Source organism: Penicillium subrubescens (assembly GCF_028828155.1).
Source record: "Penicillium subrubescens strain IBT 31985 chromosome Unknown utg000002l_segment0_segment0, whole genome shotgun sequence".
NCBI classification, from domain to species: Eukaryota; Fungi; Ascomycota; class Eurotiomycetes; order Eurotiales; family Aspergillaceae; genus Penicillium; species Penicillium subrubescens.
Genome location: NW_026643152.1, coordinates 6,080,565 through 6,095,528, shown reverse-complemented (window position 1 = coordinate 6,095,528; position 14,964 = coordinate 6,080,565). Strand labels below are relative to the sequence as shown.

The 14,964-nt window shown below is 48.2% G+C and overlaps 5 protein-coding genes across 5 annotated transcripts; 4 read left to right on the top strand and 1 right to left on the bottom strand.

The window, feature by feature from the left end:
* Positions 1-3,684: 3,684 nt before the first annotated feature.
* On the top strand, positions 3,685-4,306 carry N7473_003530 (DUF3759 domain-containing protein; the record flags this gene model as incomplete). Its single annotated transcript, XM_057149470.1, has 3 exons — positions 3,685-3,700; positions 3,866-3,997; positions 4,065-4,306. 3 exons carry the CDS (start codon positions 3,685-3,687, stop codon positions 4,304-4,306), a joined length of 390 nt encoding a protein of 129 aa, XP_057013124.1.
* A 1,155-nt stretch (positions 4,307-5,461) lies between these two features.
* N7473_003529 (SPX and EXS domain-containing protein) lies at positions 5,462-9,017 on the top strand. Its single transcript, XM_057149469.1, has 7 exons — positions 5,462-5,599; positions 5,680-5,734; positions 5,798-7,258; positions 7,337-7,480; positions 7,533-7,706; positions 7,761-7,853; positions 7,901-9,017. The coding sequence occupies exons 1-7, from the start codon at positions 5,586-5,588 to the stop codon at positions 8,945-8,947; spliced, it is 2,988 nt and encodes a 995-aa protein (XP_057013123.1). The 5' UTR covers positions 5,462-5,585; the 3' UTR covers positions 8,948-9,017.
* Positions 9,018-9,741: 724 nt separating this feature from the next.
* Positions 9,742-10,735, top strand: N7473_003528 (peroxidase family protein; the record flags this gene model as incomplete). Its single annotated transcript, XM_057149468.1, has 4 exons — positions 9,742-9,847; positions 9,903-10,143; positions 10,197-10,468; positions 10,551-10,735. 4 exons carry the CDS (start codon positions 9,742-9,744, stop codon positions 10,733-10,735), a joined length of 804 nt encoding a protein of 267 aa, XP_057013122.1.
* Positions 10,736-11,322: 587 nt separating this feature from the next.
* Positions 11,323-12,280, bottom strand: N7473_003527 (Bax inhibitor-1 family protein; the record flags this gene model as incomplete). The annotated part of the gene is made up of 3 exons (XM_057149467.1): positions 11,323-11,917; positions 12,005-12,075; positions 12,134-12,280. The coding sequence occupies 3 exons, from the start codon at positions 12,278-12,280 to the stop codon at positions 11,323-11,325; spliced, it is 813 nt and encodes a 270-aa protein (XP_057013121.1).
* Positions 12,281-12,696: 416 nt separating this feature from the next.
* On the top strand, positions 12,697-13,806 carry N7473_003526 (intradiol ring-cleavage dioxygenase; the record flags this gene model as incomplete). The annotated part of the gene is made up of 1 exon (XM_057149466.1): positions 12,697-13,806. One exon carries the CDS (start codon positions 12,697-12,699, stop codon positions 13,804-13,806), a length of 1,110 nt encoding a protein of 369 aa, XP_057013120.1.
* Between the last annotated feature and the right edge of the window lie 1,158 nt (positions 13,807-14,964).

Sequence of the window (14,964 nt, the reverse complement as noted above, 5' to 3'; positions counted from 1 at the left end):
TTTTGAGAATACAAACCACTTGATGAAAGATCCATGAATGCGATTCCAACCATGTCAAAATATTTGAAGAACAGCCATCAGCGTATATAAAACCACTGTGGAGAACTCTAGGTACGAATTTGGACATGATCCACGTCTAGTAGGTATGTTGTCGACACAGCCTATCAAATCCCACTGAGCGACTTAACCTTAATATCGATGGAATCTAATTTCATACTTTTGGAGAGAGGACACTAAAGAGAGTCTCGGGGACCTCATCGGCTACGACGAGACAATGCAAGAGTTCGGACAACCGTAGGCCTAGTTCCCTATCGCTAAGTCTAACGCTGCACTACTGTAGCGTCTTTGGTAATTTCAAATTAAGGGTCAAACCTTTCTCTTACACTTGTATCAATACTAATAATACATCTAGCCTTTCCTTGAAGGAATCTAGTTTTCCTTACTTGAATATCTCTCACTTTCGTCTCATTCCCAAAGTCGCTCACGACGCTACACATATTCTTCTATATTTCTCCCCTTCTTAGTCCTTTCCTTTCTTCACACCTACCATATTACCCCCTATCATTTCACTTCGCCATCCCTCTCCGTTTGACTTTCTTCCCTTCAATTTTCCCTTTATTTATCGCCTACACCTAGCCCTATTCACTAAGCTCACTCTATGGCTCCATAACACTGCGACTGTACCGTAAACTAACGCAAAGTCTAAGCGGACCACCAAAGCAGAAGCTAGCGAAACGAAGACAAAGATTGAGGAGAACGACTTCTGCCTGACCTTTGCCCCGGTCGGTGAAGATAAGTCCTAAAAATCACAGCAAAATTTCATAGTATCCATTTAGGTTAGGTATATTTTGTAGTAGTTTTGACCCGAAATATATTTCTCTACAGGCCACTAGGATCTGGCTTGGATGGAGCGGTACACACTTAGCAGAGGACTTGGAAAATTTCAATAAAGTAATAGAATCCTACCTATATGGTGTTCAGGATACAATCAGTTCTCGAAATAGACTCTGTGGTTTACTAGACTGTCTTACTGATGACTCGATCCCTTTGACCTCGAGGGTTTGCAGGGTTTGTCGTCTTCTTTGGCCCTGCATGAAGCAGGCCGGGGTTTTCCTGTCAGGACCAGGCCTTGTTCCTTTCCTTTGTGCTTCAGGGCCTTATAGACCCTGTTCTGTTCCCTTCTGCTTCTTCTTCTTCCTTTTTCCTAGTAGTCTTCGTCTTCATGCTCTAGATAGACCAATTTGACTCAGTCTCCCTCTCTCTCTCTCTTCGCTTCCTGTGCCAGCAGTGCCGTGGGCGCTGTCACTTACTTACGTCTGTTATATCGAAACACAGGAACATCTTCCCCTAAAGCTGTTTAGGTTATGGGGACGCCTTATTGGTCATTTACAGACTGTTGAGTACATTGATCCGTCATGGCAGGTGTGATTAATTGGCAGAGATTGATTATTCAATTAGAGAGACTCCTCTATGCCTTGAGACTGGGTACTTATGGCAAATATATACAATTTTGACCCTTTTACAAGATCTGGAGTTTTGGATCACGATCAAATGAAAGATATATTGGAGTCTCCTATTTTGACAGCCAGAATGCAATTATAGCTCAAGCTCTGCTCACATGTAATGTTCTTAGTGATTCTAATTTTCGTTCTGATTCCTAAGCCGTATAGTTGCCTGGTCTGTAAGGCACTATATAGATTTTCACATCTCTGTCTTGATTATTGCTACGTTCTTCCTTATTCACACCTAGTACCTGTTGTGAAAGCTTAATGCCTGCTCTTCATAGTTAACTGAGCTGCAATACACGTTTCATTTCATCCTAATTAACCAAATTGGTCAATTCAACCAACAACATCCCATATGACATGTTAGAGCAATACTGACCGTGCCCTTGACTTTACAGGACACAATTATTAACATAAACTGATACGTCGCTTCCTTGTATGCCTGCTGATCTACACTCGTTCTCTTACTTCCATGAAATCGTGAGGTGACACATCCTTCACAAGAGGAGTTTCGTGGCATCATGGGAGGTTTTCGGCCTCCTTGATGAAACCATCTATCAGCTTCAAGCAGAGTAGCTCAGTACATATAAATAGGGAGGTTGTCTTTTACCTAATCTTCCGGACGAGGACGCTTAGAGTTCCTCTTGGACTAGGCGAGTAGATCATGCCTTCCAATGATGCTGATTTCGACTGAATGAATCTTGTTAAACGAACGTAGACCCCTTGGTTTCAACCCACGTGCTATTTTTAACCTCCTTCCATACAAACGATAATGACGCAGAGAGAAAACTCTTGAGTCCCGAGTCCTGAGACGCACTGTGGCTAGTATGTGCGCCACATGGGGCGGTACATGTACGTAATGCCAAGACCAACCGTCAGCCCTGTCCACCGCGCATAATCATAGACCAGGCCAGTCAGCCGTTCTTCATTTGGTGAGCCCGAGGCAATCCAGAATGTATATGCCTAAAGTTCTCGCTGGTACATGAATTGAGCTGGCCTATTCACCGCCACTCTCTCCGAGTCTCCCGTGCCTAATGCCAAGAACGAGGCGAGACCTCCTAGCCTCGTAAGGCGCGAACAAGCCTCGGGACAACAGAAGCTTGGCCCGGCAACGCCGGCTTCATGCGCCGCTCCATAAATAATGTGGACGGAGCCAAGATGTACATACCGTGTGTTCCGGAGGAGCGCGGATTTCAATAATTATGTATTATTGTACAACTAAGTCAGAAGCAGTAAAGCTTTGCAAAGATCCACCAGGTTGTGGTTGTTTCATTTGTTGACCGGCCGGCGAAGTAGGGCTGAATGGATCCCGCTGGGTCTGGTTGATCGGCGCTTCATTGGATTTGGTGGGACGCGTAGTCGCAACACTTTTGGGCCGAATCGCTTTGGGCCGTGAAATCTCAGTAACAAGCCAGGTGTTATTATTGTCTGTAGTAGAGTACCCTTGGAGTTCCGCATGGATCTTGGCGAGAAGGCTAGGGTCGTGTTTGTCAAGGGCTGTGGTCGAAGTATATCACGGTGTAGAGCGCTTGTAGAACATATGCCCACAACACCTATGAACAGCATCAATCTACGGTACGACTGAGTACGTACTATTGCAATTGCCTAGCCTCACTGGCCCCCATCCCATTTTCCGATCCTTACAATAATGCATAATATTGGTGCTCGGGATCGCTCAACACAAACCCGGCAATGATCTCACTGGATCAGCTCTCCCCTAATGCCCCTCTCTTAACACCCAAGATCACTCAGGGGCTGAGAAGTGAGAAGGCGGTGCGATCTGATTTCTCCACTCTCTCATGAGGGGTCAAATCACTCAATTAGTGGTCGTAAGGATCCGTGGTCGAGTGGTGTTTTGGAGGGGCCACGACTCCATCTACCTACGACTATCCTAAGATAGTACCCTGCCTCAGCCACTGCATCCGCCGATTCAGTGGGGCTTGCGTGAGCTGAGGCAGGACCGAGAGGGGTACAATGGAGAGAGCTACTCCTAAATACACCAAATCGAAGAGGACACAGCTGTTGTTTCGGTGGTTCTGGAGTATTCCGTCGTGGCCGTCTCGGCTATAAGAATCCCCTCATCACTCCGAGCTGAGCTGTCTCGTTCTTATTCAATTATCACGCTTTTTAACTCCTATCTTTCTATACCATCTTCCAACTACTACACATTATATTCATAATGGCTTGGGGCTGGGGTAAGTTCGTGTCTTATCTTTCCACATCTACACCTTTGCGGACATCAATCATATGCGCCATGCGTCTGAGAAGTCTACATACATCATGAACACCCAATCATCGTCATCACACTACGAGTTACCGGGTATATTTCGAATCGGACTAACACTGACCTCCTATCTTAGAACAATCCGATGACGCTCACCGCCAGGTGTACGGCGAACAGAAGCACGAGAGCCACGTCAGCCACGAGCTGATCGCCGGTGCTGCTTCCTTCGCCGGAATGAAGGCCTGGGAGGACCACCAGCGCAAGGAGGGTATGTCCCCATATTGATACCTGGTCCTCAATAGACTCGTTGTAGCTAATCATGTGTTTGCCCACAGGCAAGGTTGTCAAGCATGCCTTCGCCAAGGAGGCCCTCATGGGTCTTGTTGGTGCCGAGGTCGACAAGCTCGCCGAGACCAAGGGCATGGACCAGATTGACCGTCTCCGCGCCCATGAGCACGCCAAGAAGAACGCTGAGCACATGTACGACGAGCACTACGTCCGGGGCCACGGTGCTGAGGAGTTTGACCCCAACCGCTATGAGCGTCACGAGCGCTTCGACCGCCCTGGCCGTTGGTAAATGTGTCAGATATGGATGATAGCGGGTGACGGGATCCCAAGAGCCGAACAGAACATATTGAGTGGCTCGGGGGTTCCCGGTGATTAGACGAAGATACGAATGTATATTCTGATAGGACATCCTCGCCGACGATGTATACTTTTGCACATACGTACCCGGGCAGGACAGTCGAGCAATGAAATGATATCCAATTACCCAAACCTCCTACTTTCGTTTTGCCATCATGTTGTCGACGGTCGATGTCATCCAAATCTTTGTAGTTCTCACTTCGTCCTCAAGCACATAGACATCTTCTTGCACTGTGAGCAGTATTGACAAGTCTCTTTCCCGATCCATAACCTATTATAGTTAATCGATACAAGGAGGTGTGTGATATCTCATTTGCATAAGGCGTAAGGTTGCCAAGACAGATATTCTCCTATCCAGTCATCACCATGAGAACCCGCCGAAGCACATTCCTGGGCTGCATTCCAGACCCGCATGTACTCCGAAGATCGTCACGATTGGGTTGAAGCAGCCCAGCTCTCGTGACTATAAGGAGCCATCTCGTATCGAATGACGAGTTTATTGTCAAATGGGCAGCATGTCAAATGGCGTGTGACAAAAACCAGGTGTGATGCAGGGAGTGGTTGACAAAACAAGGTTCTACCGTAGTGTATCCTTCAAAGAATAGTGTATCAAAGGTGAAATTCCAGAACGCCATTGGAATTTGGGCCGCTGGGCCCATGCACGGGGAAATTGGCCAATCAGATGCTGCGCTGACCAATTGGCGCGTTAAAGCCCGAACGCTCAGGCCACATCAGGCATCTTCAGGCACCCGGCGGGAAGCATGAGCTCATCATGAAGTCGCACGTGCTCGCATCCAGCTCTCTGATTGTCGCAAGATTCAACTGGAAAATGTACTGGCATCCAGCTGCAGAGAGGCGTCAACTACTTAGATCTCGCGGTACTCGAGACGCGCGCGAATCCCAGGTGCTCATTAATTTTTGACGCCGATCCTCGGCGCCCCAATTAGTTTTTTCCCCTCTACATCACTACGGCGTTACGAATGTCCAACTTGGCTTAGTACCAGCTTGGCTACCGCCAATCACGCTTATCTGGGCGGCGCTGCTTCGTACAGGCTTTTGCGCTTTTCTTTCCGATCAGTGCGTCGAAATTTCGTTTGGGATTCTTGTGCAATCTTTGCACCTTCATATTTATTCCCATTCGAATACTCGGCTCCCGCATTCCCCCCTCCAACCACCACTAGGTATGCCATGACAGTCGTTTCTTGGCCAGGATGAAGTTCGCCAAGTGAGTGGCCCCCCTTCCTTCCTCTGTCTCATGACGCATCCCAAGGAGACATTCCAGTGGTTAACCATAATTCAACTCAGAGAGCTGGAAAAGGAGCTGGTGCCGGAATGGAGGGTGATGTATTTTGATTATAAGGTAGGTAGTGCCGTTCTTTACTGGTACACAGCGCTTGGTTGCGACTAACGGCGGGGTGTATAGACTGGCAAGAAGAAGATCAAGGCCATCACGCGAGCCCTCCGGACGGCAAATCGAACACCAGGACTCTCAGCTCGATCCCAACCTATGCGATACCCATCCGCGTCTTCCCATATTTCGGCATATGAATTCGATCAGGACCACCCATCGAATCGACCCATCCAGACAACCGAGAGCCAGCCATTGCAAACACCTGGGTCGCGATTCTCGGGACCTATAGGTAGTTACGGGAGCATTGTCGCCTCCCCGCGCCCATACACTGAAAGCCCGGACATCAGGTCTCTCAGGCTGCCGGATCCTGCTATCGACCCGAACCAGGACTATGTACAACCGAGCGAGAATCTAGGCCCAACAGGACCCAAGAACTCATCACCAATCTTGACGCGACGGGTCACCTCTGCTCCGCCAGAATCCAGCTTGACCAAAGTCCCGACTAGTCACAATTCTCCGCTTCATCGCGAGACTACCCTAGAGGATTCGGGAATACCGCCTGAGGCGTTGGGAGTTTCTCCCAACACGCCTGGGGTGAATCGCACTCCACAATTCATTCGGCGTGTTTTTTCCTATGCCGAGGATCCTTCACCCGCGGACTCGCGCCGAGAGGTCGAGAAACGCCGTAGTGAGTTTTTCACTTGGCTGGATGACGAGCTGAAGAAGATCGACGATTTCTATCGTAAGAAAGAGGAAGAGGCCAAGGAGCGATACGATATCCTGCATCATCAACTCCATGTTATGTCTCGAAATCGCCAGGGAGAAATGAAGGATGCTAAGAAATCTGCCGAGGAAAATGGCCATGACACACCACCTCGACCGAAACGGCTCGCCGTGTTGAATGCTGCCCACTTGAAAGATACACTGAAAGAAACGCTCACGGGAAAGGCACTCCGATTTGGTAAGAACTCTGAGTCTTTGGCCCAGATGGAGACGCCCGGCATTCGGCCAAGGGATCGCGAATTCATGTTCGATCGAAGGGAACACATGCATCATACAGATTCCCCTACAAAGGACCCCGGATATCGGACCGCTAAACATCAGCTCAAGGTTGCCATGCAGGAGTTTTATCGTGGAATTGACCTGTTGCGAGGCTACGCCAACTTGAACCAAACGGCCTTTCGAAAAATCAACAAGAAGTATGACAAGGCTGTCAATGCGGAGAAGCCCCTGGAGTATATGACGGAGCGGGTCAACAAATCATACTTTGTCAAGAGTGGAGAAACAGCAGAGATGATGCGAAAGGTGGAAGATTGGTATGGGCGATATTTCGAGGCTGGTAACACCAAAATTGCCGCCACGAAACTCCGCAGCGCAACGCAGAAGCCCGGAGATTTCTCTCCCAATACGTTTCGAGCGGGTCTTTTTCTCATGGCGGGAATTCTATTTTCCGCCCAGGCACTGGTTCATGCGTCAAATCATTTGTTACACGGTGATCTCACTCTCCAGGTACATACAAGTTACTTGCTACAGGTTCGCGATGTCTTTGCCCTCCCGTGTTTCACCTACTGTGCAACTCGCATAGACCTGACTGACATATCCTTCGGCTAGGTGTACGGTGGATACTTTATGATCTCCTTTCATGTATTGCTCTTTTGCCTGGCTTGCATGATTTGGACCAAGTCAAAGGTCAACTATAGATTCATTTTTGAATATAATACCCGGCACACTCTGGAGTGGCGCCAATTGCTGGAGGTACGTTTCGTTATGAAATATTCGCAGGAAATTAATTCTAACATTGGTCCAGGTGTCGTGTTTTTTTATTTTTCTTCTGGGATTATTTATGTGGCTTAATTTCTCATGGGTTAATGAGATGTACATATACTGGCCCGTGGTGCTTATTGGCCTGTCCGTTTTCATCATCTTTCTACCAGCACCGGTGTTGTACCATCAGAGTCGGAAATGGTGGGCTGCCACGAATGTAAGTCTTTGGCCCTTTCTGACGGCATCTTGGTTCCGCCACTGACAGACTTAGTGGCGCCTGTTGTGCTCTGGGTTGTATAAGACGGTCGAGTTCCGTGACTTCTTCCTCGGCGATATGTATTGCTCCCACACCTACGCTATGGGGGTAAGTACTTCATATACATCACATGGGACCTCGCTAACCAATCGCAGAACATCGAACTCTTTTTCTGCTTGTACATCACGTACTGGCACGACCCGGTCAAGTGCAATTCATCACACTCCCGGGTAATGGGTGTATTTACCTGTCTACCGTCATTCTGGCGTGCCTGCCAATGCGTTCGTCGTTATGCCAATGACAAGAAGAACAAGAAACTTTCGTTTCCACAGGATGCATTCCCGCATCTGTTCAACTTGGCCAAGTACCTCTGCGGTATTGGCTACTACATGACTCTGAGCATGTGGCGCATCAACAGGTACACGCGATTCGAAGCGCCGTTCCTCACTTTTGCTCTCCTGAATTCTCTTTACACCTGCATTTGGGATGTGGTCATGGATTGGAGTCTGGGTAACCCCTACGCAAAGCGGATCCTTTTGCGGGACGAATTGGGCTTCCGCTATGCGTGGGTCTACTATGCTGCCATCGTTTTGGACGTCGTTGTTCGATTCAATTGGATCTTTTATGCCATCTTCTCCAACGACATCCAGCATTCGGCTTTCCTCAGCTTCTTTGTCGCACTGTCAGAGGTATTCCGCCGTGGAGTGTGGTCCGTTTTCCGTGTGGAGAACGAACATTGCGCGAACGTGATGAAGTTCCATGCTTCGCGCGAGCCTACACTCCCGTACAAGTTCGATCTTACCCGGAGGTCGAGGGAGGGCTCTCGTGCTGATGATGTTCAGCTTCAAGAACAGCACATCCAATCACCCGTTATGCCCACCATTGACGTCGAAACCGGAGTCGGAAGTCCAAGAACATCAAGCGTGCGCGCCCGCTATCCCTCGGGCCACCCCTCGGGAAGTCTCAGGCGTCTCAGCTTCAGGGCTGGAACCGCACACACACAAGACTTCGAGCGCCGGCAGCTTCCCTCGTATCTTTCCACTGATACCGTTGCCCAGCTTGGTCACAGTTCGGAAGATGATGAGACTGATGACGACGCGGATTACACCGACACCGAAGGGGCAGAGACACCCCTGGACGAGCGAGACGAAACCCGGTCACCGACGGGCAGTGAAAGAATTCGCAAGGAAACAGAAAGTTGAATGAATGAGTGATTTCTGGTAAATTTGCATGACTAGCCATGATTTCTTTTATGATGAATGCATATACGGAATTTCTTTCATTAGTATTTGTCAAGCGACAAGTCCCTTTTTTCAGTCCGCGCTAAAAGCGCCTCTAGTCCGTCTTAGGTATTTGCCCACCGAGATCTTCGGTGGGTACGTGGTGAATCCCCTCGTTCTCGTTTGAAAACTCGACAATTTGTAATTCAATGAATGAAAACCAAAAAAAACTTTAACTGTGCTAGGTCACTCAGGGGTGGGTGCGCCCAACGACTTTAAGCTTAGTCCAGTTGGTGGCTTTAGATAGCTAAGCATGATCCTTGTGTGGATGCCACAGGAGATAATCTCCCCGACTCACCTCACGATACATCAATTATCTTAATAGTCAGTAATTGATGCTGTAATTTGTCAAGAAATGGAAATCAACAAACACAGAGGGTATCTATCGTAGTCTAGGAACCGGGAAAACGCTCGATAGCAAGATCAATTTCAAGTGCTTCCTTGGCATAGTCCGATTCCTTTGATCTCAAAGTAGTCTAGATCCGGCCTACTTTTCTTGCTATTGGCGTCGCGACTCCGCCGATCTACATCGGAACGTGCCGATCCCCTGAAATGGGGTTGAGCGCGGTTCATTGAATGAAATGAGCACAATTCGCACGGACTTTGGCGGATAAGCTCCTTTAATTTACTATAAAACTCTCTTGAGTTGCGCGTGGACCCGATTCTCATGATACCTTACCCTTACAAGATCATCGATATCAAAAAAAGAGTTCACAATGAAGTCAATCCTATTACTATCAGCCCTTTGCGCCAGGGCATCTGCGTTTTCTATTCCAGATGGTCACCCCTTGGTTCATTGGCGACCGGCTGGTCCGGGTGATGGTAAGTATCGATTATATTGAAGCTTTTGGTGACCCCATCCCTAACCATATCATAGTTCGGTCACCTTGTCCGATGTTGAACGCTCTAGCCAACCATGGCCTGCTCCCTCATGACGGCAAAAACATTACAGAAGAACAAACCGCCAATGCCTTGAAACTTTCCATCAACTTGAATGAAGATGTCGCCAAATCCCAGTTCCAGGAGGCTTTGGCGACGAATCCGACTCCCGGTGCTACGACATTTTCTCTTGATGACCTTAGTCGCCACAATATCATAGAGCATGATGCGAGCTTGAGGTATGTTAACCAGTGTGTTTTGAGATGAGTAGAGACTGACTTTTCTGTCGTAGCCGACAAGACCATTACTTCGGAGACGATCAAAATTTCAACCCAGTTATCTTTGACCAGACCCGATCCCATTGGAAAGGCCTTTTCATCAATGTACATGAAGCGGCGCTTGCTCGCAAGGCCCGTGTTGAGACATCGAATGCCACAAATCCCGAATTCACGCTGTCGAAGTCTGCTTTGACTCTTACGTACGGAGAATCTGCTGTATACATTGTCACATTCGGTGACAGGTCTGCCGGTACCGTGCGCAAGTCTTGGGTTGAGTATTTCTTTGGTGAGTTTGCTCAATTATTCACGAGCTATTCCCGACATCACCAAGATTTTTACTAATTTACTTACTACTGTTCGTGAAATAGAGTTCGAACGACTCCCAACAGAGCTTGGTTGGACCAAACATGAAGACGAAATCACTTCCTCCGACCTGAACAGCATGGCTCAGAGAGTCATTGACGCCACAGAAAGCTCGGATGAAGAGAAGCACAGTCTGTTGAGACGGAGAGACTTCCATGCAGGTCATACGGCGAGGAGACACCATCATTGAAAAGCTGATTTCTTTGGGCATTTGACTGGAGACAGCGGTGGTCGTCGTGCTGTTATGCTTCTGGTACATCTGGATTGCGGGCAGAGCCTTGGATAGTACTTACTAATAATATGAATTTACGCATGAACATCTTCTTCCATATACTTGCAGTCTCTATAGATCGAAAGAACTTAACCTTGTGCTCTCATTTTACTGCGTTGCTTATTGGGTGCTCGTGAATTAGTCCGTTCGGTGGCGACCATTACACTAAGATGCGAGAGCAGTGGTATGACTATTGATCGCCCACACTGTGAAGGGTTAAGAATCAAGTCATTCCATCAAATAAGCTGTATTATTTGCGAGGTACTAACTGCGAACCGACTGCAACCGAATACCAGAAAGAGGAGAGGCAATGGAGAGAAGACTATGTACGACAGCTATCAGCTACTATCAAAAAGGAATGCAAAAACCTAATCCCGTATCCCGTAAAATCAGATTCAAGAAGCACCTGGAAGTCCAGGCTCGAAGGGGTGTCCTAATTGAATGCCTGCTAGAATAGCGCAGCCCAAGAGATGCCTTTATATCGCTGAAGACCAGCTGTTGACTGTTTAGTTGTTGTTCTGGCTGTTCAGGATGCGCAGAATCGACAGGAACAGATTCAGAATGTCCAGATACAGCGCGATAGCGGCAGCAATCTCCTCCTCAACGTGGTAGTGACGCATAACAAGCTGAGTATCCACGAGGATGTAACCAGAAAAGATCAGGGCGCCCAGCACACCGTAGATGAGCTCCGCGGTGCTACCAAACGGCATGAACATGGCCACGAGTCCGAAAAGGATCATGAACCACAGCGCGCCAAAGAGGTAGGGCATCCAGCTGGTAAAGTCATACTTGGTCTGGCATGCGAAGAGCGTGAGCGCGACGAAGATACCCAATGTCAGGACCAGTGCCTGCACAACAACTCGCGATTCGTAGAAAGAGGTCACCACACTGATCGAGTACGCCTCCATGAGGGTGAAGCCGGAGAGGAACAGCAGGTTTGTTGGGTAAGACTTGCGCTTCCAGTAGGTTGCGAGCATGAAGCCGAGGGCACCAAAGACAGAGATGATCATGAGCCAGAAGTTGCCCTGGATCCAGTGGCGGTATGTGTCGTTGAAGAACGAGATGGAGCTGAGAACAGTAGTGAGGAGAATTTGGGCGGTGCTATGTGAGAGAGAAAAAGGTTAGTGGCATATTCAAGATAACGACGAATACATCGATGAAAGTTTCTCGAGGGAGGGGTCAGCTTACAGAATCGCATACACCTTGCGAACGAACTGCATTCGAATGTCAATAGTTCCCTCCGCGACCATACCTCCAAACTAAAATCCAAGGTCAGTCTCTATACTTTTGACAGTCTCCGCAGGAATATCCACATACCTTGAAGTCGTCAGGCAGATTGTCATCTTCGGTACGCGGCTCCGGGTTAGTGGCTGTAGCCTGGTAAGAAGGCGGAGCTTGAGTGTACGGCTCATCCTCAAAGGAGTCCCGCTGAGGAGCGGGCTCATATCGAGCGTTCGCAGCCATGATATTGCTGGATTATTGCGTCGTCTCGAGCAACGTTAAGGAATGGCGAGGACACTGAGAGATGTGTTGATGAGCAAGCGCTGAGGCGTGGATGACTGCTGGACTTTGGGGGCGCAGGGGCCATGTGACGTGAGATCACGTGTCGCATGTCGTATCGATAAGATCACACGCTAGGCCAAGATAAGATTAGCGTGACATAGATGATTCGGCATGTGGGGTGCATCCACGCTTTTGTTGAATCAATTCGTTTGTCTATCCCCATGTATAGATCAAAGCGCTAACCTATCCAGGCTAACTGATGTCGAATACAATGAGGTTGCAGGTGCAAATGGCCTGCCCCCTCGTTTTTATTGCAAAATGTCATCCGATCCTTCTTGCTCGATGATCATTGACTTCTCTCGGAACGTCTCTTGACAATGTTATCACTCTGCTTACTGAGTTTGCTGTATCTGTCGACGTTGGGTGTGACTCATCCTGGCAGCCATGATGAAGGTGCCTACTTCCGATCTCTTGCTTCCAGCCGTTCTGTGCAAGACGCAAGGCAAAAGTTGGCCCGATGTTCCGACCACATCAAACGCAGCGGCGTTGATGCTCGCGCCGCTGCTCGTCGGACTGCGATTTTGAATTCCTATCGTGGTATTCCTAATGCGGGCACTGTCTCCACATCACCACGGTCTTTCCTTCCGCAGGCAGCACAATCATCGTCTGAGAATCCATCTTGTCTCCTCACCCCCGAATCCACGATTGGCCCTTACTGGGTCGATGGAGAATTGATCCGATCTAACGTTACTGATGGAGAGCCTGGGATTCTACTGACCCTGGACGGAGAATTTATTGATGTGGACACATGCGAGCCAGTTGAAGATATCCTTTGGGAAATCTGGAACTGCAACGCCACTGGAAGCTACTCGGGCGTTCAAGACTTTGGCCACCACCACGATGACGATAACTCTAATCTCGACAAGACATATCTGAGAGGGATACAGCGAACTGACAAAGACGGAGCTGCTCAATTCACTACCCTATTTCCAGGTCACTATCCTGGCCGTGCTACCCATATTCATGTTTTAGCACACGTCGGGGCCACGTTTTTGCCCAACAACACCGTGACTGGAGGCCATGTCGCTCATATCGGGCAGCTGTTCTTTGACCAGGACTTGATCGCGGCGGTTGAATCCACTGCTCACTATAATACGAACAATGTTCGCATCACGTCGAATACACAAGACGGCATCTTCAACGATGTGAACAGTGCTACTGGCTACGACCCTATCTTGAGTTATACTCGCCTCGGCCACTCACTAGAGGATGGCATTCTGGCATGGACTACCATGGGGATTGACTTATCTGCTAGCTACAAAGCAGAGTCCGCTGCGACTCTCACAGACCACGGTGGTGTAGCTCATTTCCATGGCTGGTTTATTCATCAACTTGGCGCAAGAGAGATCCTTGTGTGGGTGGTTGGCCTAGGGCTTGTCTTTTGGCTGACTCGTTCCTTCCGCCAATTTTGTCTGAGACGAGCCTAGCTTTTCTGTGTCACTACATTTCCTTCCATGAACTATCTATTGAAATGTCTTGTATAGTGAAGTCCAGAAATAGTTGTTCCACGATCTTTGTCTCATTTATGCTCATGGGGATCTGGCAGCGGAGCTTTCTGGTGTTAGAATGACCAAGAGAACAAGGGGCGTGTCAGAAACATTTTTAATTGAGCAATATGGTGAACTTAATCGCAGTTAGGGATAGGGAAGCAAGCAGAATAAAAATCTAACAGGGAAGGAAGGTAGCATCTATCCTCCGTCAATCAGCGCTGAGGATTACGTGTATCTTCTCAGACACTATTCGTTGAGGAGCAAAGAGGGCTAGGCCGGGGATGCTTTATAAAGGCATATTCCGAGATACGATTTCAGCGTGACTGCGCGATAGCCTTGCATCACGTAATGTGAAATATCGCAGTACCTAACTTCTTTGATCTTCTGCTAGATCGACTTTGTAATCACCAATATTATATTCCATTATCTTTCAAATCTTCTTCATGCTACATTCGATCTTCTATTAAGTCTTCACAGAATTTGCTATATAGTCTGCTATACAATCTGCTGAATACGATACTCTATAGAATCTTCCATAACCTCTTCCATAACCTCTTCTATAACCCCTTCTATAACCTCTTCTATAACCTCTTCTATAACCTCTTCTATAACCTCTTCTATAACCTCTTCTATAACCTCTTCTATAACCTCAAGACACCCACAGCTTATCTTAGTGTTTACAACGCCATTTAGCTTCACCTCTGCGCTGCCTTGTGGACTCCGATGGCTTCTTTATGACTCCTCTGTGGTTCCCGTCCTGATTCTATTAGATGGACGTCTTGATAGTGAAGATGTCCTGCCTGAAAACATCACCAGGCACGGGCTCCATGGGGTAGCAAACACCATCATATGCCTATTTGCGGATAATTTTCAGTGCGTGCGTTATGGTAACGACGCACGTATGAAATTTCTGGAAGAGACCAGGTTCGATATCTCCACAATCCCACAGAATCAGAATCCAACATTCGACGTTGTCAAAACCTCCATCCAAGTGAAAGTTCCTTCAACATCTCCCCGGCCCACGAAGCTGCCATCGGCACCTCGTTCGCTCGTCTCGAATCTCATCTCGACTGACTAACTTCGCGCTCGCCTTCT